Source organism: Symsagittifera roscoffensis, chromosome 5 (assembly GCF_963678635.1).
Source record: "Symsagittifera roscoffensis chromosome 5, txSymRosc1.1, whole genome shotgun sequence".
Taxonomy (NCBI): domain Eukaryota; kingdom Metazoa; phylum Xenacoelomorpha; order Acoela; family Convolutidae; genus Symsagittifera; species Symsagittifera roscoffensis.
Window position 1 is genome coordinate 20,525,098 of NC_087066.1, and position 27,990 is coordinate 20,553,087.

The following is a 27,990-nucleotide window of genomic DNA, read 5'->3' on the forward strand; positions in this document are numbered from 1 at the left end:
ACAGAAGAATGTTGATATTCATAGGTCCTTGGTTTGCGTCCGGGTCGGCGTAACACATCAAAATTTGTGCGATAACAATTGTTTGAATTTGCTTCAGTTTTCATAGATTAAATTGATGAAAAAAAGAGATCACAATCGACAAAAAAACTGATGTTTTAAAACTTAAGCAGCCTATGAAAAATTTCTAGAAACCAAAAACTTCACAGAAATCAAATAGATACTGTTTGTTGGACCCGTAGACGAAAAAAGCGACAAAAATCACCAGCCAAAACAAATTAGTAAAGCAGAGGTCTGCACTCACTGCTACTACCTAAAGCCTGAGGGCTCGGAGAGGATTCGATAGAAGGTAGCTGCTGTTTATCTTGAAAGTTGTGAGCGAAATGGTGTTCGAAACAAATTTTAACGAACATTCTTGAAGATTGTTTGTTGAATATCCCGTAAATTTTTTGCTATTAATTTAAATAGATGATCAGAAAGAGTCAAAAAACCAAGGTTTTCCAAACGAATCATGAAAAACTTCTCTATTTTCTTTTCCTCAAAACAAAATTTCGATCTATTTTTTCCTCGTGCTCAAAGTTTGAGATGATGATTGATCAAACAATCGCAGTTAAAAAAAATCAAAGCAGTTGATCCGCCGATAGCTCAGTTGGTAGAACGGAGGACTTTCAAAAAAATATGACTCATTGTCAATAGATGCGGGTGATTTTAAAGGGTCTCAGTGCAAGCTTTTTTTAAAATTTAAATTTAGATATTAGGTTTACGTGATCGTTTAAGCCAACATTTTTGGAGAATAGCCGATCACATTTGACAACCAATTTCATATTGTGATTGTTACCCAATATAAGAAAAATCCGATTTGTCACAGAAAAAAAAACACTTTAAAAATCAAATAGATACTCTTTTTTTAATTCTTGAGCAAACTTGATAGATAAAATCATTTGCTGGTGAAAAGAATATCAAAACAATTAACATGCAACTTGTTTTTTTGTGAATTTCGGTGAATGACAAGGATAGAGGGTGTGATCCAGACAGTGAACTTAATAGAGAATTATGAGGGACAGTAAAGCAAACAAAAAAGAAGCAAGGCGCCAAATTAGAAGACAACGATTAGCCGAATAATGAATTACTATTTATTACAGCAGTTATTCTTATTTTCGTTCGATTTGAGGGCAAGCAAGGTGTGAAATAATTGATCGTTTCCTCCAAAATGTCTTCAATTTGTTTTCTTAGCTCGTTATTAAGTTCACTGTCTAGATCAGACCCGTCTCCTTGTCATTCACCGTGACTTTCAAAGCTAATATTGTAGAAAAAAAACTTGTAAAAAAAAAAAAACTTTGCGGCAAGAAGAATGTTGCAAACTTTGTTTAAATAAACTAGAAGGTAATGAGTGTGACCTTGTACTGGATGAGCTGTTGGGACCACATCTGGAGCAGATCACTTCTGTACTTGCCAGTGAATGTGCCCAGATAAGCCACATATCCCGCCGAGATCATCACATTACCCACGTAGCGCTTCAGTTTCTCCTCCAGCATCTGAACAGAGGTCAAAGGTCATTCAATACACACAACCAGTCAGCAAGTTCGATACGCTTTTCTCTCAACTATTCAACTAGCATACACGTTACTCGACATACATGGCTTCCGAATATGCATTCCGAGGGTAACTGCTTTTACTACTTATCAAAGTTGGAGCACCATTAGATCTCCTTGTAAGCAACCCCCGCCGTATGAAATTTCCAGGTATTCAGTTATTTCATTCGGGAGCAACATCAGTTAGGGTATTCAGGAGCACACTTGCCAGCCGCTGTGTGTGCGTGGTGTGTATGTGTGTGTATGAGCGACTGTTTTTTTTTTGTGTTGGTGACTTGACTTGACTTACGGCCACAGAGCTCTGCCACCTCTCCTTCTCATCCGCCAGTCCCCCAATCAACTTGCCAGCCCTCACCAGCCTCTGTTCACACTCGTTCGTCTTCCTCTCCAACTCCTCCTTCTTACTCACACACTCGTTCAATTTAGCCTACAAACAGATAAAAACATTTATCATCTACTCATGTTTCAATTTCACCACAATGACAAATCGATTTGGCTTCAAATCATATATCCACGTTTCGTTTCAACTTCATGCTGTTTTTTTTCAAGCGCAAAGAGAAAATCATGAGCTTGATCCGTAAAAGCTGAGGTTGCGGTTATCAAATCAAATATTCTTTAAATCTATTATATATTTTTGTAAGCTCACGATAATATAGAAACCCATATCGCCTGCAACGTGAATGTATGGTCTTCAAAAAAATATTCTGTACAACATTGACCGGAAAGAATCTTGGCTTGCCTGCAGAGTGGCGATTCCCTCCTCCACCTCGTACAGTCTGGCCTTGGCAGCATCCAGGATCCTCTGGCTCTCCGCCAGTTCCGCCTGGGACTCCGCCAGAGCGGCTCTCTTCGGGGCGACATTCCTCGCCACAAAGTGGTACTTGTGCATAGCACGTACCCATTGACACAAACTAGTACATGCTTTGGACACCTGGAGAGAAAATGAAAGATGGAATATCAATAAAAGATTTCTTAAAACATTATGGCGGAATTCGGCAACAAAAGAGAAGATATTTCGGGTAAATAATATTTCAAAGCTTAGAAGCTCAAAAAACTTACACATCTGACTGAAATTGAAGAATAAAACCTCACTTACGCTTAGTATAAAATAGAGATTACGTGAACTTTTGCCGTGGACTGACCTTTGCAATGGCGGATGGGAGGAACTCCTCGTTCTCCATGTACGGCTGGATCTTCTTGATTGTGTCGTCTGAGATGTTGTCTTTGTCGTAGTTAAACAGTGATTCCAGGAACTTACTGGGCTCCTGCAACATCACCTTACCCGGATCCCAGTAGTCATCCACCTTCTGTCCAGGCTACACAACGAAAACAGTTCAGTTGTCACTCAAATAAACTTTTTCAAATTGACCTTTGCACTCACTATACAGTAAATTTTAACCAAAATAGTTTTGATACTTTCAAGAGAACCATAAAAAATGTTCTTCCTATTTTAGTATAATCATCAAACTCTCAATCAAATGAAAAAAAGTTGTCCTAAGATCAGAAAGCGAGTGCGTCCTTGTACCGACCTTTTCTCCGGCCACTTTTTTGGGCTTGATGGTCTTCATGATGCAGACTGCCTCCATCACCATCCTCACTCCCTGAGGGGGTCTGGTCATGGCCCTGACTTCAATCACGTCATTCTTGTTGAGAGATCTGAACAAAAAAGTGTTATTTCTAGTTCAATTCAGCAAAGCTGATCAGTGATTCTCTCCTATCAAAAAGAGCGGCAGGGATGTGGATAAGATATCCGCCTCTCAAACGAAAAATCGGTAGTGCGCCGCCGCCATGATCTCTGTTCGTTGCTAGAGGGTGAGGCCACATTATCCAACCCACAAAAACAACCAAACAAATGCATGTTAGTCGGACCTAAGGGAAACAACAGCGTTTCTTCGTAAAAAGCTGAGCAGCTCGTTCCGCAGTCCTTTTCCTCGAGAAAATGTGTTGTGAACAAATTATAAATCAAACTAGGAGGGAGGTGAAAAGCTAACCTCAGACTAGACAGCGCCGCCTCCAGTGCTGGCAACGCTTCGTCCAAGTCCCGCTGGGCATCATCTGCAATCTCCTGTGCCTTGCCGGCCTTGATAGTAGCCTCGGCCTCCTCTTTCTCCACCTCCTTCTTAGTGTCAGCTGCGATGACAGAATCAGTGGCTATTTTCTCCATCGTAGTCTCAGTCTCCTTGGCTGCCTCTTCCAACAGAGGCTGCATGTCTTTCAGCTCATCCTCCATTTTGGCCACGTCCTCTGCAGTCGTCAGCAGCTGGAAACAGAAAATATTACTTGAACCATTGCCTTTAAAAAACTTTGAAGTCGCTATACATGTTTTATTATATGACACAAAAAAGAAGTTCTGGAGATATAATTAACAAAAACAAAAAAAACCGTGCCAACAGACAGTTGGAAAAGAGTCAATGAACACAAGGTAACAGAAAAAAAACATTGACTTGTTTAGAAAAAATAACATTCGAATTTCAAAGAAAAAAATAGATGCCCTCAAAGCTCTGAATTTCTAGAACGATCGGCACTTTTTTGATAAAATGAATCCAATTTGAGAAAACAGGATCAAAAAGTAAAAATGTTATTCCGCTGGCAAATCTGATAATCAAATACAATTTTCGAAACTAGATGTTGATCATGTTTTTCGTTGCTGTCCGATAGTGGAGTTCGCATTCCTTTTAACAATGGAAATGCACTGAACTTAAAAACATCACAAGTCAAACCGCAAAAAAATCAAAACTGAGCGTGATTAAATTTTAAGTCTTTTTCGTGAAAAAAAAAACAAAAAAAAATCAAAAATCATCACGACCTATATAAGAGTCTGAACTACGTTCATCGACTCTTAATAATGATCAACAGATGATACTTGGTTGAAAATTGTTTCAGAAAAACCTCAAATGATCTCAATTTACAAAAAAAAAAGATTCTCAACAGTCTTATTTCATGTTCACCTTGGTGAGACCAGTTTTAGTTCTGTCTCTGGCTGTCTTGAGTTCCAGTTTCTTGATGCTGGCTAGTTTGGAGAAGATGGACAGCAATTCCAGATAGGAAGTGGGAGTGACGTAGTTATGTCTGGCCAATTCGGCCAAGTACTCTTCGGATTTCTGAGCCACTCCTTGGTGGATGTTCACGCAGATTTGTTTCTAAACATACAGTTGCATGATCGAAAATTAAGTTCCGAGTCGATAACAGTTCAGCTATTCGACGATTAATTGACCAAAACAATTAAATGAATGACTTGGCAATGACTTGCTTCATTCTAAGGATGATGAATAGGTAATAAAAACGAATGTTTGCTAATATGAAGCAGCTTACCAGTCGCTTTAACAGACTCTTTAACAAAAACAGTAAGACAGTAAGTGTTTTCAGTTCAAGCGAACAAGGCAAAGTCAGAATCATTAGAACATTAATCAATAAACTTTGCTTTTTCCCTTATTACGCCAAAAATATTATCATCTAGTCAGGAAATGAATATATAACTTTTAAGCAAGGAATCAATTAATGAATCAGGAATCTTTAAGTTAATGATTCACAAGTACTGACCAGTCCGTCTATTTCATCCTCAGTGGCCTCCAGATCCCCCATATCTTGGAGGGAACTCTGTGCCACACTCTGCAGTGCCTCCTCCGGCCACTCGGAAAACCAGTCTATGGTGCAGCAGTTCACCAGGGCGGGGAACTGACGCAGCCGCGCTCGGAACACTTCACCAATCGGGCTAAAACAATTAGAGAAATCTGAAGTGGGTAGGACCGGGGTCAAAAAAGTAGGAAAAAAAGAAGCTCAACTGATCAACGGAATGTATTCTGATTTTTCTGCTCTATCCTTTAGCTTACCTTTGATTCCATTTGCGCAACTTACGTTCAATTAATGCGAAGCCACGAGAAATTAGTTTTTGTCGATATAGTTAAGCATACCCAAAAACCTTGAAGTAACTTCAGGTCACTTTTCGTCTATTGCGGTTGACTTTCAGTTCTTAGTCTCTTAAGAGATACGACAAAAACAGTATCACTATAGGATGCGATGAGCTATAACTGAGAAACTTAAAAAACAACAAAAAACAGCAACATGAAAAGAAGACAAAAGCAACATTAGGAGGAATAGAATGAGACCTACCTCATGCAGAGTATGAGGTGGAGGTTGGCGCGCACTCTCTTGGTGTAGGCTGAGAAGAGGTTGCTCTTGGTCGGCTGCTGGCCCATGTCCAGCACCAGTGGCCTCATCGCATTCAGAATGCGGTCTGGCTCGTCATTCACGTAGATGTTCGGCACATCTCCCGCATTCAGGATGTTGTTGATGTCCTCTAGGAACGAGTCGTTTTTGATCTGAAAAACCAAATCACCAATCTCCATATATGGTCATACACTCAATTACGGGTATACACTCAATTGAACATGGATCTACACTAACCAATGATTTTTACAATTCAGCTGAAACTCGGTCAACGATTCAACCATTTGAGTCATCTTTCAACCAGGAAAAAAATAACTCTATAAAGAATCAAACTCAAAAGTATGTGGCGCTACGATAAGAGTTTCTAGGCAAAAAGCGACATTTCATTGATGGGATAAGTACCACAATTCGATTCCCTTAAAACTATTCATCTTAATCATTTTGAGTTTGAATATTGCACAAATGTTTCCACGAAACTGTGGCCTTTTAAACGTGATATGTATGACTTTCAGCAGAAAAGAGGCGACGACAAGGTTCTCTAGTTGTGTAAGTGGAGCATACCTGAGTATCTGGGAAGAGGAAAACTGTCTGTTTGTTCTCCAACCCCGCCTTCATCATGATGCTCTTAAGGTCCTCTCGCCACTCAGCATTTCCGTAGTTCTTCGTCAATTCAATCTACACGCCAAAAGATATTTAACTTTTGAAGCAGCTCCAAACAAAGTTTGGTGGTAAGAATTGCAAACTTTTGGTGAGAAATACAAAGCGTTTAGAAACAAAAACTGCTTTTTTGAATGCGTGGACGTTTTAACATTCAACACTGGTCCGTATCTGGTTTCTACTCAAACTCGAAAAAGTGCAGCTTTTATGAATGGAAAGTTGTTTGAATTATTTGGTAGCTCAACAAGTTGAATAACAAATAGTTGAAACGTACTTGGAACAAGTCGTATTCTGCCATGTGAGTGGCCAGTTTGCTCAGCGACTGTCTCCCACTGCCCCCCACTCCCAGGAGGAGGGAGTTTCCCATGGGCTGTCGGATGACTCTACTGATACGACACACATGCTCCACTGCGTCCATGAACAGCACTAAGTTCATTCTGGCTGTGTTGATCTGGTTGAAGTCTTCCAGGTACTCTTTCAACACTCCACTCATCTGTGGTGAAAAGCAAAATGGCAATAGAAAACAAAAGATACACATCGCATATAATGCTCTTGCTTTTAAATTGATATTTAAACAATGCGTGATGAAAAAATTGCTTTTGAGCAGTTTTGACCTCCTAGAAGCAGGCAAAAAAATGGTTTGAATCTGTTTTTTTTATCTAAAATTAATTGAAAAATTATATTCAATTTTTCAAAAAGTTGCAATTTTTTTCATTTAAAATTGAGAAGCTGACTTACTTTCTCGTGGTCCTGTATCTCGGCGTACAGCTTCACGTCAGAGCTTGGATTCATGAAGTCTCCGTACAGAACAGGCTGTTGGTTCAGCACCTGGCTGAGTTCGCAGTTGAACTTGTCAGTGACTTTGGAGTTGAGGAGGTTGCTGAACCATGTTCTGTCCTCGACGTTGATGAGACGGTCTTGGAACACTCTGAGGTTCTCGTGGTACCAAAGACGGTACAGCTGCTCAGGAGACTACAAATGAAAACGAAACCCCCGCTAAAGCACTTGCTATTCACAAATTTGGCTCTTTTCCACTCCTGACTCTTTTCCGCGTGAATTTTCCATTTTCTTAATAGTTTCGCATGCTTTGATGCACAACTGCGCAACTTTTTTGCTATAAAGTATGAAGAACAAATTGACCAAAAGAGTGATCTCGTTCACCGTGCAAAAATCATTACATTTTTGACCGCATTAAATTTCTCATGCAGTAGTTTCATCTTCTTGAATAGACGATTCAAACAGCAAAACACCGTAAATTGATTGAATATTTTTTTTCGAAAAAGTTTTTCAATTATCGAATTTCATAGAGCAAATTAGATGACTATACATTTCAATCATTGGGTAATTTTTTATTCACAGGAGCCAACCTTTACGTCCTCTACTATTACATTGAAACACGATTTTCATTTGAATTCAATTTAGTTTACATGTGCATTTTAAATAGAAAATTGCGTGTATGCAGAGCTTAAAAAATCAGAAGTTCAAAGAAAACGAAAAAAGGTACTAAAACTCATTTTGGAGTCTTCTTGGAAAAAGCTGTTCAAATTATTGCTCCGAAATTCAAAAAAATATATATAAGCTCGGGTGGATTTTTTCATTTAGTTCAATTTTAGCGGTCAAAAAATAGCTTTCAACGAAATATTTTTTTACTTCAGTGAAAATATCGACAACCTGAAATCAAATGTAAAACTAAATTCACCATTAATCCATTTTGGTAAAACTATAAGGGTTCAAGAATTACAAAGTTGGTCATACTCTGGACTGGACCCCTTTATGCGCGTTTTTTATCAATAAATCCAAGGTGATAAAATGATTTATTGAAAAAAATGATTTCCTGAAAAATCAAAATTTTGTCCCCCCCCCCTAATTTAGGTCTATTTAAATTGAATTGAATTTTAATGTGTAAACTGCGTCAGAACGTGTCAGCATTTCCTTATTGCCGTGTGAGCAATTTTTGAAGAGCCAAAATAGATTTCAGTCGGTCAACTGATTGCAGGCTAAGAACACATTAACCATCTACTTGCGTTTGATAAAGTTTTTTTTGTAGCGTTTTATTGTTTTTGCTTGGAGGTCTTTTTACTTGTTCCGCCCAAAACCCTATATTTCAACATCTTGAACTGAAACTATTTTGCTTCAATCTGATTGGCTACAATTAGCCAATCAAATTTCAGCACCATTTCAAAATGTTTTGTACACATTACGAAGCCAAACTGTGCATTCTGTGCATTGTAAGCGGATTCCGAAACAGGCCAAAATCAGATTTGTCGTGGAATTCGCAAATTTGCTAATTTTTTTTGATCTTCTTAGCTGTTTTGGATTCCGCAAACAAACAACTAAAACACTTGCGGAATCCAGAACAGTTTCTGGAATCCACAAAAAAATAATAAGACATTTGTATAGTTAAATTGAGCTGTTGCGAATTCCGCAACTGTAAGCGGAATCCGCAACCTGTAAGTGGAATCCGCAAATTGTAAATGGAATCCGCAAATTGTAAGTGGAATCCGCATTTTTTTGCGGATTCCGTTTACATAAATGTATATATGTAGTATAGCCTTTAAAGTTATATCTTTTAATTACTGGTCACCAGAAAAATCAATCTCAATTACTACAATGATCAACTACTAGTTGAAATACTGAACGTTTGGTCTCAGTTCCTGCCAACCCAACTTCGATCTCAAATCCTGTCAACTTCGATCTCAACTTCGATCCCAAATACTGACCTACTGAACTTCGATCCCAAATACTGACCTACTGATCCCAAATACTGACCTACTTCGATCTGAACTTCAATCCCAAATACTGATGCAATACCAAATACTGACCTAATTCAGCGATATGCTGTGCGTTGTGTTTCCAAAGACTCATTGCCGTGTGAGCAATTTTGAAGAGCCAAAATAAAATTCAGTCGGTCAATTGATTGCAGGCTAAGAACACATTAACCATCTACTTGCGTTTGATAAAGTCTTTTTTCTAGCGTTTTAGTGTTTTTGCTTGGGGGTCTTTTTACTTGTTCCGCCCAAAAACCTAAATTTCAACATCTTGAACTGAAACTATTTTGCTTCAATCTGATTGGCTACAAGTAGCCAATCAAATTTCAGCACCATTTCAAAATGTTTTTTTTTCACATTACGAAGCCAAACTGTGCATTCTGTGCATTGTAAGCGGATTCCACAACAGGCCAAAACCAGATTTGTCGTGGAATTCGCAACCTTGCTAATTTTTTTTGATCTTCATAGCTGTTTTGGATTCCGCAAACAAACACCTAAAACACTTGCAGAATCCAGAACAGTTTCTGGAATCCACAAACAAACAATAAGACAATTGTATAGTTAAATTGAGCTGTTGCGGATTCCGCAACTTTAAGCGGAATCGGCAACCTGTAAGTGGAATCCGCAAATTGTAAGTGGAATCCGCAAACTGTAAGTGGAATTCGCATTTTTTTGCGCATTCCGTTTACATAATTGTATATATGTAGTATAGCTTTTAAAGTTATATCTTTTAATTACTCGTCACCAGAAAAATCAATCTCAATTACTACAATGATCAACTACTAGTTGAAATACTAAACGTTTGGTCTCAGTTCCTGTCAACGAACTTCGATCTCAAATCCTGTCAACTTCGATCTCAACTTCGATCCCAAATACTAACCTACTGAACTTCGATCCCAAATACTGACCTAATGATCCCAAATACTGACCTACTTCGATCTGAACTTCAATCCCAAATACTGATGCAATCCCAAATACTGACCTAATTCAGCGATATGCTGTGCGTTGTGTTTCCAAAGACTCATTGCCATGCGAGCAATTTTTGAAGAGCCAAAATAAATTTCAGTCGGTCAATTGATTGCAGGCTAAGAACACATTAACCATCTACTCGCGTTTGATTAAGTCTTTTTTGTAGCGTTTTAGTGTTTTTGCGTGGGGGTTTTTTTACTTGTTCCGCCCAAAAATCTATATTTCAACATCTTGAACTGAAACTATTTTGCTTGAATCTGATTGGCTACAATTAGCCAATCAAATTTCAGCACCATTTCAAAATGTTTTGTTCACATTACGAAGCCAAACTGTGCATTCTGTGCATTGTAAGCGGATTCCACAACAGATCAAAACCAGATTTGTCGTGGAATTCGCAACTTTGCTAATTTTCTTTGATCTTCTTAGCTGTTTTGGATTCCACAAACAAACACCTAAAACACTTGCGGAATCCAGAACAGTTTCTGGAATCCACAAACAAATAATAAGACATTTGTATAGTTAAATTGAGCTGTTGCGGATTCCGCAACTGTAAGCGGAATCCGCAACCTGTAAGTGGAATCCGCAAATTGTAAATGGAATCCGCAAATTGTACGTGGAATCCGCATTTTTTTGCGGATTCCGTTTACATAAATGTATATATGTAGTATATATAGCCTTTAAAGTTATATCTTTTAATTACTGGTCACCAGAAAAATCAATCTCAATTACTACAATGATCAACTACTAGTTGAAATACTAAACGTTTGGTCTCAGTTCCTGTCAACCCAACTTCGATCTCAAATCCTGTCAACTTCGATCTCAACTTCGATCCCAAATACTGACCTACTGAACTTCGATCCCAAATACTGACCTACTGATCCCAAATACTGACCTACTTCGATCTGAACTTTAATCCCAAATACTGATGCAATCCCAAATACTGACCTAATTCGGCGATATGCTGTGCGTTGTGTTTCCATACACTCTCAACCCAATGACTCCAAATATTGAACTTATTCGGTGTTGTGTTTCCAAAATACTAAAAGGTGACATCCACCGATTTAGTTAATCCTTGCCTTTAAATTCCGCATTGCTATAGATAAGAATTCCAGTTTTTGCTTTTAATTGTTCATATGCAATTTCATTAATGAACAAAATTCTGAATCCACTCCCAGTTTGCGGAATCCGCTTACGTTTGCGGATTCCGCTTACAAATTTTGCGGATTCCACTTACATTTGCCGCTTCCACTTACATTTTGTAGAATCCACTTACAGTTGTGGAATTCAAAACAACTAACTATGTTCGCTTGTTGCGGAATCCGCGGCACAACAAATGTGCCGACAAAATTTACGTTACAGGTATTTGTACGCGGAATCCACGGAAGTTTTGTAAGTGGAATCCACTGGCATTTTGGAACATGTTTAAAGGTTTGTCTATGGAATCCAGGAACATACGGACACAAAAAAGTGCCCCCAGAGTTTGGCCTCGTAATGCACAATTTTCAGTCGACTTATAAATAAGCCGAATTAGCCAAAAGCTTTGATTATTTTGAAAACTATTCAACTCTGATAAATTAACCTACAGAGTTTTACCCAGAGCAGAAAAAAAACAGAAAATAGCTACACTAAAAAAAGCCAACAATCTGCTCAAAATTCGGCCTCGTTAGAAGTCGGCTTAAGAATAAAGTGATCGCATTTGTATTAACCAAATCAATCAGTATGCTGTTCTAAGCATTTATACATTGAATATTTCAAAATCTCAACATTCAGAAAGAACTAGGCGTAATAAGTAAAAAGACTCGGCGGAGGAGAGGGAGATAACTCAATGGGTCATTACCGGGGGGATAGCTCAATTGGTCATTACGAGTGGGGGGATTGCTCAATTGATCCCCTGTTTTCGAACACGGATTTTGAGTCGAACAACATTCGTGTGTTCGACCGGGTTATGATGCTTTTTCCCATTCATGTCATGTGGTTTCGATGCTTCTTTCATTAATTTCGGATCGAATTGTCGCGCACCGGCACGGCCGTTGTTGGAGAAAAGGAAGGGAGATAAACATAACTTTAAAGAGCCGAGAGCCGGCAAGCGGGCCTCAAAGACCATTCTACTGACCCCAATCTTGGCAGGGTCCACCATGAGGATACCCTGGAACACTTTGGAGAGATCTCTCAGGTTGAATGTGTAGTGACTCTTGGCAGGAGTGGGCAGCAGAGACACCACAATAGTGTTGTACACGTCGATCGACTCTCTCGTCATACTCTCACAATTCGTCGTGCCTACCGGGCTGTTCCCTATAAAATCGTTCATGATCAGGTTAAATTCATGGCCGCATGGCCTAACGGATAAGGCGTCTGACTTCGAATCAGAAGATTGGGGGTTCGAGTCCCTCTGTGGTCGAATTTTTGACTTTAAGAATAAAGAATACAATCTATAAACTCACATGATTGAAGACATTTCTCTGAAGCGACCAATGAAAAATCGTCATTAATATATTTCAAAATATTTGCATTACAAGCACAAGTTTTTCTGTTCTTTCATTATTACTGTTCAGAGAGTGCCGTCTGAATATTATTAGAGAGACCAAATAATAATGGAAAAAGTTCGACCAATCAGAATACCCTAACGACTGCTGTTTGCTATTCGGTTAAGTAAAAAGTACCGAATGTGAATTATTTTTGGTTGTTTTCCATCCCCCTTCCACATTTGATTTTCAGTTTTGAAAAACTAACTGTACGAAGTCATAACATAATGTAATGAAAATTTGCAGTGAAAAACTAACAACTGGCCGGGTTGACCAAAAATGGTAGTCATACAATTTTCATATATGGAAAAATGCTAATCATGAACTTTTCATGCAATTCCATAAGTACAGAAAATTGCATGAAAGGTTTATGATTAGTAATTTATCATATATGGAAATTGTATGACTAGCATTTTTCCATAAACCAAAAATATTGATTTTTTACATTCTAATTTCTCAAAATTTTTTGGTTCTGTTCGTAACCGAACACAAATGACATTTGACATAAACCTTGGGTACTCAAACGTAGTAACCAAAGATTCGGTTAAGTGGAAAAGAGAGTTTTTTATTTTTATGTCAGTGGCAAGCATGGAAAAAATCCGCGAAGCGAATTGACAAATCCTGGGATGCGGACTGCAAAGATTTTTGATTTTTCGAAAAATGTGTGTTTTCTGCAGAGAATCGAATTCTGCGGCAAAAAATGAGGAAAATTTGACGAATAGGGGATTTTTTGCTGAAATCAGCTATTATGCATTTTAATTGATCAAATTTGGGGCTCATTTATAATTGGAAATCTGCATTAGTGTTTTAGATTCGCAGTGCGTCGAAATTTTTGCTCAAAACTGAAATTTTTTCATCTACTCGAACAGTTTTTTTGACAGGACAGTTTAAAATCTGATATTTTTTTGAAAAATATTGCACCTTGATTAAAAGTATTCTGTAATTTTTTTGCGATATTGTGCAGTTCCAAATAAAGTCTTTAGTCGTGTTTTAGGAGAAATTACGTACAATTATGATAGTTGAGTCCCAGGAAAAAGTAAGCATGAAAAAGCGTTATTGAAATTTTTTGTAAGATTTTAATACTTGACCCAACTATCATACTTGTACCGAGGTTGGAAATGAATTTGTTCGCCCAAAAAGGTCTGTCTACCTCTTGAGAAATCCCTAGACACACCCATGATTTACTTGTCGTATTTCAAAACTATTTTTTTTTCTAATAATGCCCGCTCTAAATTTCTTGAAAATTGATTTTTTTTCGATTTTTTGTGGATAAGAGTTGACGTGGATTGGGGCCCACGACAAATCAACATCGATTTTTGTCGACCTAAAAATTCAAATTTTTGAAAAACAAAAACCGTGGCGTGTTTCAAAACTTAATATTTTGCTTGAAAACATGTTTCAAGCGAAATTAAATGGCAATATCGAAATTCAGTCGCGCCATTAAAATAAAATGCCTCGAAAGCAAAAAAAAAATACATAATCAAATTAGATTGAGAGCAAACAACAACAACAACATTATCAAGTTATATCGTACCGAGCCAGCTGTCGAGAATGATGGAGAAGATCCTCATCTTGCTGCTGTCCTCCATCTCGGTGAAGGACAGATAGTTGAAGTGTCTCGTCAGTCGAGCAGTGATCGGATTCCTACCTCCTCCCGGGGGACCCATCGCACCCAGGAATGTGATGTCGACCAGGGTGCGGAAGGAACCGATTGCTTTGCGGTCGTACCACCCCGAGTGATCCATGAACTGTCTGATCAACTCGATCGGCGGCTGGGCCCCGTATGTCTCGAGGGCGGGCATGTTCAAGTCATCGATGAAGAAGACTGAGTTCTTGCCCAACGGAGGTCCGAAGATTCCCTTTCGTCTGAAAATTAACACAATTTGAAAAGTTTTGTATTTTGAATTGAAGAATATTTATTAGCGATGCAACAATTAGCAGGAATCAAAAACTGTCAAATTAATTTCGGATCTCTTTATCTATTTACCACTTTGGTACTTCGTAAGAATTGCCACCCCTTTAATGAACCCGTCCAACTGTTGAGCATTATGTGAATTTTGACCTAATAACAAATCTCCCCCTTTTTGCAAAATATATAGTTCCTATAGTTCCTACTTGCTGATACACATCAATCGACATTGTGAAAAGTTTATAGCTTGTAACCTTTTGTCCAGTTTGGAGTCGATGAGATCTTGAGTCTGATTGGCTGAAGTCCTGGCGGAGAAAGTGAAGAACTCAGTCACTAAGTTGGACGGCATGTTCTTCAGAAGCTTGTCCGCTATGGTCAGTGTTTTACCAGTTCCAGTCGGACCCACACACAGCAGCTGGAAATAAAAGCAACACATCTGACTGAGAGATCTGTTTAATTCGACAAATACTATTATAGCTATCAAACAAAATGGTTCAAAAATAATCAGGACTACTCATTCTCGAAGAACCAAAAAATAACTTGTTATTGTCAATTTCTTTCGTAAAAAATTCAAAGTTGATTCTCTGGTAAAATAAAGAAATATATGAGCTTGGCTGAACGATTTTGGGCTGGCAAATGTTACTTTATTCAATTATTCCAATATTTAGAAGGGATTAGTACAGAACATGATAGCTTGGTCCCTAAAACATAGATGGGCCACAAAAAATATTTAAAGGTTTGTGAATATCTGGAAACACTTTTGCTTTGCAATTGTTTTCCAGCATTTTTATACTTTTCATAAAAACAGCGGGACGAATCTTTCATAACTGTATTGAGGGATCCAATCTAGTGATGACTCACCGGTTTCTTGTTTGTGATGAGCATGTGTATGACGTATGCACTCCTGATGGTGTCCAGGGTGGGGACCATAATGTCAGAGTAGGACACTCCAGAGGGCACTGCAAACTGCTCCGCCCCTTTCATCCAGTTCACCCAAGTGATCTACTCACACAACAATGCAGCTTAATAAAAAATATGATCCGATTTATTCTAGCGTGAAATTAATGATGACTATACGTCTTATTGAAAGCAGTATGAATGCATTTAATTTGATCAAGGTTATTCTGGTGAAAAAGGATTGCATTCACTGTAACTTGGCATACTAAAATGATTACTATATATCATGACTACAGAAGAAAGTATTTAATTGAGTAGTCGTCAAGTTCGCCCCCACTTAGTGAATTCCAACAACCAATACGGTGTAAGTGAAGTCTCATTATGGAAATTTATCAATACTCAAGGAGGGTGGAAAAGAAAAAGAACTTCTGCCACAAACGAAGTTTAAAATAATTTTGGATGAAGGTAAACTACGGATGAAAATGCATAATTTAAGAAAGAGTTACGCGGCGAGGGACGTCTCCGATATAGGGAAAAGTGATGGGCTTCACAATTTCCTTCGTTGGCACTAGCTTCAAAAGACATCTAATTTCAAGTCGAGAGTCAAGACCAAAATAGAAGCAAATCAAAATACACCAACCCAAATCAACGTAGAATAAGTTTAACTTCTTTTTTCTACCTTGCACCATGGTTAACTTCTGTTGATGCTACAGCTCTAAAGTTATTTTCAATATTTTTTGACATGAAAATCGGTGCGTTGAAATAGTAAATGCGCGGCAGTTGTAAGGGTAGGAGTGGGAGGGGGCGTCAATTAGACTAAATTAGCAACAGAGGGGAGGCAGACTACCTCTGCCTTGGCGTCTTCATCCGCCTCCTCCTCTCCGGTGCCAGTGTCCCCCTGACTGAGTCCCCCGTCGTCCAACACGTAGTCATACACCAGACCCCCTTCTGGGAATGGAAGCTGCGCCTGGAATGAACAAACCATTTAAACATTGCAAGTGAGCATGAACTAATCATGAACAAACACGAATTTGCAATTTCCAAGCTATTTTTGCACTATTAAATAGTTAACTGAATATATAACAGAAAATAAACATAAAACATAAAAAAACCTGGACAAATGAAGGCTCTCCCATCATTTAACTTTCAATTCGATGATCAATTTCAGGCGTAATGTGATTTCAATGTCGAATCAAATGGAAAAACATGCAATGTAAAGTTGAGGGGGAGGGGATGGAAAAAGCGCAGTGGGATAAGTGAATAGGTGGGTACCTCGTTGTCTCTCATCTTGACTCTGAGCCAGTTGCTGAACTTCTCCCGGCTGCTCTCGTCACAGGTGCCGCCCACACTCCACACGAGGGAGAATATGAACCAGGGCTCGATCAGTTTAGGCAGCTGTTCAATCACATCCTGCGAGATTGGCTTGTCACCCTGTCAATAAATTAATAATGATACCAGCAATGTTATTTCAAACAAATTTTGGGAGCGGTGTTGAAGTTACTAAGCTTCCGCTGCTCGATCGAAAGGTCGCAGGGTCAAAGCCCACTATGATTCATACTCGCTGTGTTGTCATAAACTCTTTTCTTAAATCCCTTATTATCTAATCTTAACGTAACGAATCAACAGCTGCTTGGTATGAGATTTTCATCAAACAAGATATAGCTCCAAAAGGAAACTAAAATCGATGAATAAAAACTGAAATTAATTATTAATTAATATCAAGAGTACAACCAGCAGCGTGCCGAGGGGGGGGGGGGGGGGGGCAAAGAAAAATTTTTGAGTGCGGAACGCGCGCCGAAAAAACAAAAAAGACAAAATAGGGCCCTTATAGTATTTTCAGAGAGCTTGCCAAATCAAATTGATCGACCTAAAAAAAGGTCCGCAAAATTTTAAAAAATTTTTAGAAAATCCCCCCCCCCTAAAAAATTTCTGCGCACGCCACAGCGTACAGCTGACAAAATTTCATTGTTTTTTCGTTAAATTGAAATTTTTTTGGTGAAAGAGTGGGTTAAGCGGCCCATCTTTTTCTTTTTTGACTCTCCAAACATTTTCAAATTATTATCAAAAATGAATATATGAAATTTGTAGTAGTTGATATGGTCATGAGATTTTATCTACGTCCTATTGAATTCCAGGTAAGAATTAATTTCAAAAATAAACTTGCCTCTTTAGGTAAGAAGGGTGTGAAGAAACACTCCAGCAGCTTAAGAAGCGAGAAGGTCAGACACCCGTCGACCGAAGTGACAATCTCCTTACAGTCACTCCTGATGAACTCCACTGCCGGTTCCATGTACACATCAAACAGCTTCTCAAAAACGCTTTTCTGGTCGAAGAAGATCTCTGGCAGACGTCTTAGCCAGCAGAACACGAACGGAGACAGACCCAGGCTGCTGGGTTCCAAGTAGACCATACCACATCGACTCACTGTAGCGGGCGAAGCAACCGCCAGATCAGCCACTTCGAACATCATCGTCATCGCCTGAAGTGAAAACCAACATTCATAGGTTTGTTCTGTGGTCAATGAAACCGGGTCAATTGAGCAGTATTCTCAATAGAACCCAATAGGGGAGCCCGGGTTGGCGTCCATACAAGAAAAAATACCTATCACACAATTTCATATATGGAGTCTATGAAAAAAAGTTATCATACGATAACCATTAAAAGAAATTATATGATAAGTTTTTTTCAATCAATTTTGTAGTTCAAAAATGATCTTAATTTGGTTTTAAAATCAAATAAAACAAGTTTATGACAGATTTGTTACATGAGAGCAATTTTGCCACCAAAATTTTTTTTGTGTATAAAAATACTCATCCTATAAATTTCATACGTGAGAATTGTATGATATGCTTTTTTCCAAAAAAAATGTGAAATAGAGAAGTAAAAATTTTTTTAACCATTTTTGATTGCAAATTTGATTCTGAGCTCAAATAAATGTTTTAAAGAAAAAGTTTTGCATGCAAATGTGATATTTTGTGTCTATAAAGTAGTCTAGGTGAAGTTTGTCACACAAAAAAAAACAAAAAAAAAACTCCTAAGCCAGTGTTTTGCGAAGAAAGACAAATAGTATTTTTCGTTTTTTTTTAATCAAAATATACCTGTACCTGTAAAAAAATAGGCAATTTTTTTCAATCACTGAATTTCTCAAGAAATAGTTTTCTAGCCACATACAAACAGTTACGTTTTTTCTTTTATAGAATACTGTGTGTGAAATCGAATCTTTACAATAATTTAGATAGCGAAAATCGCCGAATGCTATTTAATTGGTTAGTATATTTTTGGGCAAAAAACAACACTTAAGAAATATATTTTTCAAACTGGATTGTCGTTTTTTTGCGTGGTGTGATAAAAAGATTTTAACGAAAAATAGAAATTAGGCATATTCGACATTCATAGTAAAATAGAACAATTGAAAAACAGTTTTTGAAGAAAAGTAATTAGAAAAACGAAGAAAAAATCAAAAAAAAATTTAAACAAAATTTTTTGCAGAAAATTTTGAATTTTTAAGTTTTTAATTCAAAACTTGGCGCTAAAAAACTCCAAAACATAACTTAACTCGAGTAAAACTAAGTTTTCACGGCGAAAATTAAGCTTAAATAAGCTAGCTTTTTTAAGCCTGCTTAGCCTCACCTTATTAGCTTGTAATAAGACTCAAAATCAAAAATTTAAAACTAGTTTTTCTCCACACTGAAAAAAATGTTTCAATTTTTTAAGTCGTTTGAAATCATTACTGAAAGGGCTTTCATAAGATATATCACTCAACCCATTCCGATGATTACTTGTGGTACCTGATTTTGTTTAAAAGAGAAAAAGAAAAAAATTAAAACACACCCGAAAACAAAGTTCCTCCACATTTTTCAAAATGTCGGAAAAATAAAATTTCGGATGCTATTTTTTATAATTTTCGTGAAAAAAAAGTCATGGCAAAAAGCTTGTTATTAAATTCCCTATTGCGAAAAAAGCTTATTATGATATTTCACTGCAAGGGAAAAACGCTTTTTTGCTATTTTTTTCTACAATGAAATTGTATGATAAACATTTTTTTCATAGCATGATATTGTATCATGAGCATTTTTGTCAACCTTTTGTCAACCCATGAGTAGGGGCGAAGTAGCTAAGTATCCGCTTGTCAGTATAAAGGCTCGAGACCCGCCCTGATGCCACGAGCGGTTCTACATAAAAAGTTGAACAGCTCGAGAGTTCTCCCTTTCCATCGTGAATAAAATAGGCCTCCATGTGGAGATTTTTTGATTTTTAAAGAACAATTATACAACATGATTTACGAATTTTCCACTGATTATGATTTATGTGTGATATTGGGTGATTTCAACGTACACTTCTTTAATAATAAAGACAATCGTTATTTACTCCTCCAAGATGTCTTTCAAGAGTTTGGTCTGAAACAAATTATAAACGAACCAACACATTGCTCTGGAAATATTTTAGACTTAGTAGCTATTACAGATGAAATAAAAATATCGCAATTAAACGTGATCCCTTTCGAAGTTTCTGACCATCATGTTATATCTTTTCTACTACCAATAAGTGTTTCAATGGCAGAACGAATTTTAAAACCTTACAGAAAATGGGACAATATTGATCTTATAGAATTAGCTGGAGAAATAGAAAGTAACTTACTGGTCAATCAAATCAGTTTCGAAGAAAACAACACAGCCATGAAGGATTTCTCTGACATAGTAGCTGAAGTTACAATTGATATTAACCCAACTAAATTTCGGCTTTTTAGAAAACGTAACTGCAAATTTTTTGACCATGACTTGCAAACGATGAAGTAAAAGCGCCGTAAGTTTGAACGAATCTTCAATAAAGTTCCTTCACTGGAAAATAGATTGACTCTGAAGAATGCCAATCTGGATTGTCGCAAGTTATTTAAAGAGAAACAGTTTGATTACTACAATAGGGAAGTAAATCGTATCAAATCACAACCAAAGAGCTCATACAGTTCTTTCAATGAAGTTTTAGGAATTGATACGAGATCAGTGCTACCCAATAATTGTTCTTTATCAGATCTGGCAGATAAATTTAATACTTTCTTTATTGAGAAAATTGAGAGCGTCATTGCTTCATTGAAACCTCATAACTTTTATTACCGTGACTCAAATGAAACATTAGCCAGAGACAAAGTGAAATTTAGTTCGTTCAATAAAGTTACTTGTGATGATATTTATAAAGCAATTGCATCCATGTCCAATGCTACCAGCCCCTGCGATTCTATGCCAACTGAGATTATGAAGAAAATTCAAAAAAGCTGGGTGCCAACTTTTACTGGCATACTGAACAATTGTTTACAGAAAGGACATTTCCCAAATGTTTTCAAGTTAGGCATTATAAGTCCTTTTCTGAAGAAAGCAACACTTGATAGAAATCTGTTGTCTTCTTATAGACCTGTTACCCAATTATCTTTTTCATCCAAAATTTTTGAGAGAGTAATCTCGATTCAATTGCTGCATCTTTTAAACAAGCTTGATATTCTCGATCCTTATCAATCAGCGTATCGTAAAGGATATAGCACTGAATTAGCACTTTTGAACACCAGTAATGACATTCTTAACAAGCTTTCAAGCAAATGCCCCGTAATCTTAGTGGCTCTTGACTTAAGTGCTGCCTTTGACACGGTCTCTCATGATATTTTATTACGCCGTCTGGAAAATTACACTGGACTTGAAGGAGCAGCTCTTGAACTTTGTAAGTCTTATTTATGTGGTCGCTACCAGGCAGTTAAAATTAGTAGCTGGTTATCTTCGACTGAATCTGTGAAAAATGGAGTTCCCCAAGGATCCATATTAGGTCCTCTATTTTTTAGCATTTACCTTTTACCTCTACGGTCTCTCTTTTTATCTCTTGATTTGAATTATCAAATTTATGCGGATGATGGTTTAATTTACTTATCAGCCGCAGATTTAAATAGTTCAGTTGATCATCTGAATGCAAGTCTAGTCAAAATTACCAAATGGTTTGAAATGAATAATTTGAAAATAAATTCTGATAAAACAGAAGTTCTGTTTGTTGACAGGAAGGTTGCAAGAGAAATAAACATACGTGTTAATAATGAAATTATCAAATCAGAAGACACACTTACAGTGCTTGGTTTTATTTTTGATTCCAAATTTAACTTACAACGACAAATCAATTCTGTTTGTAGCTCGGCCTATTACATTCTGCGGAAACTTTTTAGCATAAAAGCTTTCCTTTCTTTTGAGACCCGACATTTACTCTGTCAATCCCTTATACTTAGCCGCCTTGACTATTGCAATAGCCTATATTTTGGTTTACCCAATTACCTTTTGATGAAACTGCAGAAAATACAAAATTCAGCTGGACGATTTGTATTCCAACTCAAGAAAGGAACACCAACCAGCCCTTATCTACATGATCTACATTGGTTACCAGTCTCGAAGCGAATTGAGTTCAAACTACTGTGCATTGTTTTCAAAGTACTAAACCGAAACTATTTATGTCCAGCATTTTTAAGAGACATACTCAAATTAAAACAAAATAGCTATAGCTTGCGTGATGGTCCAAAATTGGTAGTACCCAGAGTTAATTCAAGTTTAGGTAGAAGATCTTTCAGCTATTGTGGAGCAAAACTTTGGAATTCACTGCCCCAGAAAATGCGAGAAGAAACGGACTTTCAGTTATTCAGAAAATCACTGAAGACACATTTATTCAGATCTCATTATTACACATCGGCCACGTACTAAGGAGACAGACAAAACAAACACCTTTGAGTACCAAAAAGGGTGTATAATCCAGCAATGATGATGATGATGATGAATAAATCAAAAAGCTTTTACTATGACATTTAAAATAAACACTTCTATAAATTCTCTAAAAAGTTTTAATAATAATCTCACGAAGCCATTTAGCTTCATCTTCATTATAACACAGGCAACAGAGAGTTGAAAAAGTTAATGATAGCAAGGAAACAGAAAAAAAAACTGTTCAAAGAAAATCAAAAAAGAAATTCAAAGAGCCAAAAAGTTCTTCAAATTTCAAGAACAATTTATGGTCAATACTTTTTGTGAGAAAATCAACTCAATTTGAGAAAACTGGATCAATATTAAAGCTTTAATTCCGCTGGTAAATCTGAAAATCCATATCCACTTTCAAAACTAGAAATCAATCACGTTTTACGTGACCTTTACACTTTCGCTGTGCGATAATGGAGCTTGTCCTCCTTTTAAAAAAGGAATCGAACTGAACCTAAAAAAATTAAAAGCCAAGTCGCGAAAATGTAATTTTGAGCCTGAAGAAATTTTAAGACTTTTTTCTAGAAAAAAATTATCACGACTTCTATAAAAGTCTTCATCGACTTTTAAAACAGAAATGATGTTTCATCTAATAGTGATTATTTACCTCGGTGAGTTTGATGATCTCGCCGGAGCTCAGACAGAGCTTCTTGTTGTCATCCAGCACTGTGTTCATGTTCTCGATCCAGACGGCGTCCACTGGCCCGTCGAACATATACCACCTCTTGTCATCATTCTGAGCTGTAGTCCCGATTCGGATCAGAGACGACAAGATCCCATCAGTCCTAAATCAGGTTCCTTTACATTTCTGGCATCTGTCCATTCACGTATGAACAATTAGAAACCAAGTTAATTTTACAATTTTACGAGGGATGGGAAACTGAAAAGCCCTAAGCATTTATTAACAATGTAAACAGAGAAACAAACTGCCTCATGATGGCTATCAGATCTATCAACTGAGCTACCGACGGCTGTTCGAAAACCTTCACAAATATTTAATCATAATGATAATAATAATAAATTGGTTTCAGGCAGAAAATACTCAAAAGTACACAAAACATTTAAACAAGGCTGCTCGTTTCAGGGCGAATTCCTGAATGTTCTGACTGCCTTTTAAAGTCTATGAAGCAGTAATAACATGAAAAAATTGAAGGTAAAAAAAGAAAAAAAATTGACAAAAATTTTGTAAAAAAAATTTGCGATTTTTTATGAAAAATCATCCCCCCCACACACCATATAAAGAACAAAAGTGATAAATTTCGCTTCTAGCAACAAATCAATTATGGCAAAAAAGCTTCCTTCAACCAATTTGGAACGATTTCTAAGACGGATTAAATCTACGCTTACGCTTTAATAGCGCAAAATATATCGCGCGTTAATTGTCCCAAATTGGCCAAAACGCCAATCTTTAAACCCACATAACTTTACGAAAAAAGATCACAGGAGAAATATCTTTTCAAATTTAAGCTCAAGACAACAATATATTTTGAATGATTTTCAAAAAAAAATCCGTCAAAAATGGCTAGTTAAAAAGTCGAAATTTGTCTGAAGAAAAAAAACCATCACGAGCATAAATAATCCGTTACTTTCGCATCGAAGGAACAATAACTTCATTTATTAGGAAACAGCAAGACTGCTCGCATCAGGGCGACGTCCTGAATTTTCTGTCTGCCCTTTAATGCCTATTTTCTCAATTTAAATGAAAGTGAAGAAAAATTTGAAAAAATGGAAAAATTTGATTAATTTTTTTTGGAAATCATCTCCCGCACGCTAATTAAAGCACTAAGTACTTTATTTAACATTAAATAACATATTAATAAGAAACAATAGCACGCGTCAATTCAATTTGGAACAATTTTCAAGCCGGATCAAATCACCGCTTACGCATTAGTAGCGCGAAATAAATCGCGCGTTAATTATTCCAAATTGACAACTTATAAATCCCCATGATTTAACAAAAAACGATCACAGGTAAAACATATTTTTTAAATTTGAGCTCAAAAAAGCAATACCACAAAAATTGCTAGTTTAAAAGACGAAGTAGGTCTGGAGGAAAGACTCACCCGAGCACAAATATTTCGCCATTTTCTTTGAAAGTAGTCGGAACAGAAATGTTCTGAAGTTAGGAAACGAAATGTTCCGAAAATGAATATTAAAATCCAGCAAAATCAAAAAGCCCGAATTTCTCCTCTGTCGCCCTAGACTCGAACCATTGACCTAATGATATAAACACATTATACAATGCTCCGCTCTGCCTACTGAGTTATCGGCGGCTGTTACAAAAACTTCTCGGTAGACAAAGGATAGGGGTGTCCTGGTAAAATTGAGAAAGAGGTTCCAAGATTGAGAGAGAGGTTCTATAAAACACTAATTTTAAGCAAATACAGCAATTAACTAAATCAATATGCGCCGGTCGGTTGTTTTAACATTTTTTCTCAAACGTAATTAACCTGGCTCATTTGCGCTAACTTATTCGATACTTTTCTTGACAACAACGAAGCAATAAATGGAACAATTTTGAGGCACTTTATTTAAATCAGGAACCCAGTTGGTTTGTCGGGACCCCTCTATCACCCTTGTACCAATTTCTCGAATATTTAACAATTTTTTTTAAGGAAACTGAAAATGTTCAGAAGTTATAAAGCAAAAATTTCAAAATGAATTTTAAAATTAAGCAAAATGAAAAACGTAAATATCTCCTCCGCCGACCCGGACTCGAACCAGGGACCTAAGGATATCAGCACTTTCTACAGTCCTCCGCTCTACCAACTGAGCTATCGGCGGCTGCTAATTATTAATCAGAAATAGCTATCGAATTTTCGTTGACAAATTTGGTCGGTCACCAGCAGTAAAAATTGATAATCCATCTCTTCTACGACTTATACAAATCTTTTGTGAACATTTACATGCAAAATTTTTATTCATGTAATCCATTGTTAGTTAGGATAGTTCTGACTGTAGCCACATATTTCCATGCGCCGTAAAACCGATGCTTACAACAGATGTTTATAAAAACACTATTATTTTGAACCTTATTCATGAAAATCAGAAGAACCACTCACCATTCATGGGTTAGCAGATCAAATTCTCCGTACAACTGACCCATCGTAATTGACTTAGGATTCAGCACATATGTATGTACAGCCTCATATTGACCTCCGCCAATAGCTGGCTGACCTTTGAGCGAGGTCAAGGCCGCCTGCAGAGTACTGTAGCACTTTGTTTTCCCGGAGCAAGTCGGACCCACCAACATGAGTCCGTGTCGCACCACTGTCGTTTCGTATAACTGGATACATTTGAGGACGAATGCGTCGACGTCTTTTAAGTCTTTCTTGTATAGACAGGTCTTCCGAAGAGCGCTGTCGAGGTCTCCATAGTCGATCGACTCTTGCCTGAAAACATTTTGTTAAAATTAAGTTAGGTATGAAGAAACTCTAAAAATGAAAGCTGAAAAAGATTGAAAATATTGAAAATTGGGCACTACTGTTGATTGACATGGTATCAAAAACTGTTAAATAGTGAATGAAAAATTGCAAAATATCGTTCGTGTAAATTATCCATACATCCATCCAGACATACACATTTAAACTTCGCTGATTCCTGATTTGATCATGCGCCAATTTATCACGCAAGTGAGCGGGTTGAAATGTCTCTGATTCCTCAGATTCAGTGTACTACATAGTGACACTCAGTGTAGTATAAAAACAATGCGCCACAAAAATACACGAATACTATACATTGTTCGTTAAAACCCACGGATTCCGCGGAATTCATCGGAAAAACGTATGTTGCGGATTCCTTGACATCGTAGTATTGACACCGCATGTCGCCACTGAAGATATTTGGTCACGGATTCCGCAACAGGTTTTTACCAATCCAAGCAATAAAGCATGTGCACGGAATCCGTCTACTTGCAAGCACAAAATGTGCTATGCAAAAACGACACACCTAGGCTTCGTGATGCTGGAACCGATGTAATAAAAATCTCATTTAATTGATGTCTATGTAGAATGTAGTCTATGGTGAATAATGAAGTTGGATCGAACCTTGATAATGACTTTACCTGTTATCACTAAACGTAGATCAAATTTTTCAAATAAACGTAGAACATTTTTTTAAACGATCTCAAAACAAAATCTCAAAAAGCTAGTTTACAGCGCGTATAGTTTTTGGATGTCGGTTCAATAGAAAATTATAGATTTTTGAGTTTCTCTATTTTGACATTATGATACTCAAACATTGGGAAAAGATATGCCATACTAATTTTTTGCCAATTGATTGGTGTGAGAAAGAGAGAGAGAGAGGAGAGAGACAAAAGGCAAAATTTACAGATAGAATATTACTTGAACAACAGTGAAATTTTACATCTCTAAGCCAAACAAAGAATAATAGCGGTCGATAACTCACTTGATTCCAGGGAAGAGATCGGACACGACTCCGTTGAACAGTTTGAGATCGTCCACCAGGAACTTGGGCACATTGACGTCCCTGATGGCCCTGAGACAGATGAGCTCCTCGTCCATCTCGGGATGCTCCCTCTTCAGATTACCCGCAGCACTGATCACAGTCTTCACCGCACGCATCCCAAAGTCATAATGGTCCTGCCAACATTACAATCCAATTCGTTCTTCAACAAATCAGTTCAATGGGACCAAGTGAACACTCTCCCTCCTTAACCAGTTTAGAAACGAGACCGTTCACTTGCTTAGGATCAATCAGTGGTCGTTAGGTTGTTGTTGTTTTTTAGTTGTTTATATAAAAAGCCGAATTAAAGGCTTCAAAGCAAAAAAAAAAACACTTTTGACAAAATTTATGTCAAAGCATGCTCTGATGCCGCTTTCATTATTCTGTAAACATACTGAACCGTAATCTGAATGAAGTTTTAATTCGGGGTTTCATTCTTATAAGCAACCAAACTTGGAAGCGTTGATTCGTCAAAGAACGTATATTCTTAAAATCTATGGTATGAGAAAAAAATCACTGAATTTGTTCGAGAAACGCAGCTTCATCTTCAAAAGCTGTGACCACAACAACCATCGACAAATACCCACTTCAACAAGAAGCGACACTAAAGGTCTCTAAGATTTTTAGCAGACCTGGGAACTGAGCTGTTCGGAGGATAGTTTGAACGTAGTCGTGATTTTGTTCGCCAGTCCACGTGCATTGTCAAATCCGAAAGAGTAGAGAGAGATCTCCGCGATCATAGTGTAGTTGGGTACCATCATCGCCACTGGTCGGAATAGTGCCTGAAACGTGCAAAAAAAATAATTAAATCATTAATTGAACTTTTTTATGCTTGAATTTGGAACTTTAAACTGTATCTAAGAACAGCCGCCGATAGCTCAGTTGGTAGAGCGGAGGACTGTAGTGCGTACTGAGATCCTTAGGTCCCTGGTTCGAGTCCGGGTCGGCGGAGAACTTGTTTTTGGCTCTTTTCAAATCTTTCTAAGCGTCGGATTGTTCCGGAAATCATTCGATCTCCGTCATTAGGTTTTTACCATCATATCTATTTTTATTGGTTGGGATAAACAACAGTTTTTATCAGGCATTCAGGCTTGAAGTTGAACGGCTCTTTTTCTGTTCTATTCCCCTTCCGCAAGGGAAATTTTCCAGAAAATTTCCACTACATCAAGTATTGGAAAACATAATGAGGCCAAACTGTGCATTTAGTGCATTGTAAGCGGATTCCGCAACAAGGACGCTCCCTTTGTTCTTCTTTTTTTCTTCACTTTCCTTTGATCG

At 37.3% G+C, this 27,990-nt stretch overlaps 1 protein-coding gene and 3 non-coding genes across 4 annotated transcripts in view; 2 read left to right on the forward strand and 2 right to left on the reverse strand.

Annotated features, from left to right (window-relative positions):
- Positions 1-27,990, reverse strand: part of LOC134846899 (dynein axonemal heavy chain 1-like) — a 513,436-nt gene that overhangs the window by 112,253 nt on the left and 373,193 nt on the right. The window contains exons 25-47 of the mRNA XM_063864314.1: positions 27,345-27,494; positions 26,656-26,849; positions 25,311-25,640; positions 22,856-23,033; positions 17,643-17,957; positions 16,751-16,909; positions 16,326-16,445; positions 15,443-15,583; positions 14,836-14,996; positions 14,207-14,538; positions 12,264-12,442; positions 7,152-7,385; positions 6,688-6,906; positions 6,318-6,431; positions 5,700-5,908; positions 5,130-5,301; positions 4,538-4,729; positions 3,581-3,849; positions 3,119-3,245; positions 2,732-2,905; positions 2,329-2,520; positions 1,879-2,016; positions 1,395-1,532 (exon numbers count right to left, since the gene is read on the reverse strand). Coding sequence (XP_063720384.1) covers positions 1,395-1,532; positions 1,879-2,016; positions 2,329-2,520; positions 2,732-2,905; positions 3,119-3,245; positions 3,581-3,849; positions 4,538-4,729; positions 5,130-5,301; positions 5,700-5,908; positions 6,318-6,431; positions 6,688-6,906; positions 7,152-7,385; positions 12,264-12,442; positions 14,207-14,538; positions 14,836-14,996; positions 15,443-15,583; positions 16,326-16,445; positions 16,751-16,909; positions 17,643-17,957; positions 22,856-23,033; positions 25,311-25,640; positions 26,656-26,849; positions 27,345-27,494 — 4,437 coding nt within the window. The remainder of the gene's footprint in view (positions 1-1,394; positions 1,533-1,878; positions 2,017-2,328; positions 2,521-2,731; positions 2,906-3,118; positions 3,246-3,580; positions 3,850-4,537; positions 4,730-5,129; positions 5,302-5,699; positions 5,909-6,317; positions 6,432-6,687; positions 6,907-7,151; positions 7,386-12,263; positions 12,443-14,206; positions 14,539-14,835; positions 14,997-15,442; positions 15,584-16,325; positions 16,446-16,750; positions 16,910-17,642; positions 17,958-22,855; positions 23,034-25,310; positions 25,641-26,655; positions 26,850-27,344; positions 27,495-27,990) is intronic.
- Trnar-ucg (transfer RNA arginine (anticodon UCG)) lies at positions 12,476-12,548 on the forward strand. The gene has a single exon. It is a non-coding gene; the product is annotated as a tRNA-Arg (tRNA).
- Trnay-gua (transfer RNA tyrosine (anticodon GUA)) lies at positions 24,949-25,032 on the reverse strand. The gene is given in 2 exon segments: positions 24,949-24,984; positions 24,996-25,032. It is a non-coding gene; the product is annotated as a tRNA-Tyr (tRNA).
- Positions 27,580-27,663, forward strand: Trnay-gua (transfer RNA tyrosine (anticodon GUA)). The gene is given in 2 exon segments: positions 27,580-27,616; positions 27,628-27,663. It is a non-coding gene; the product is annotated as a tRNA-Tyr (tRNA).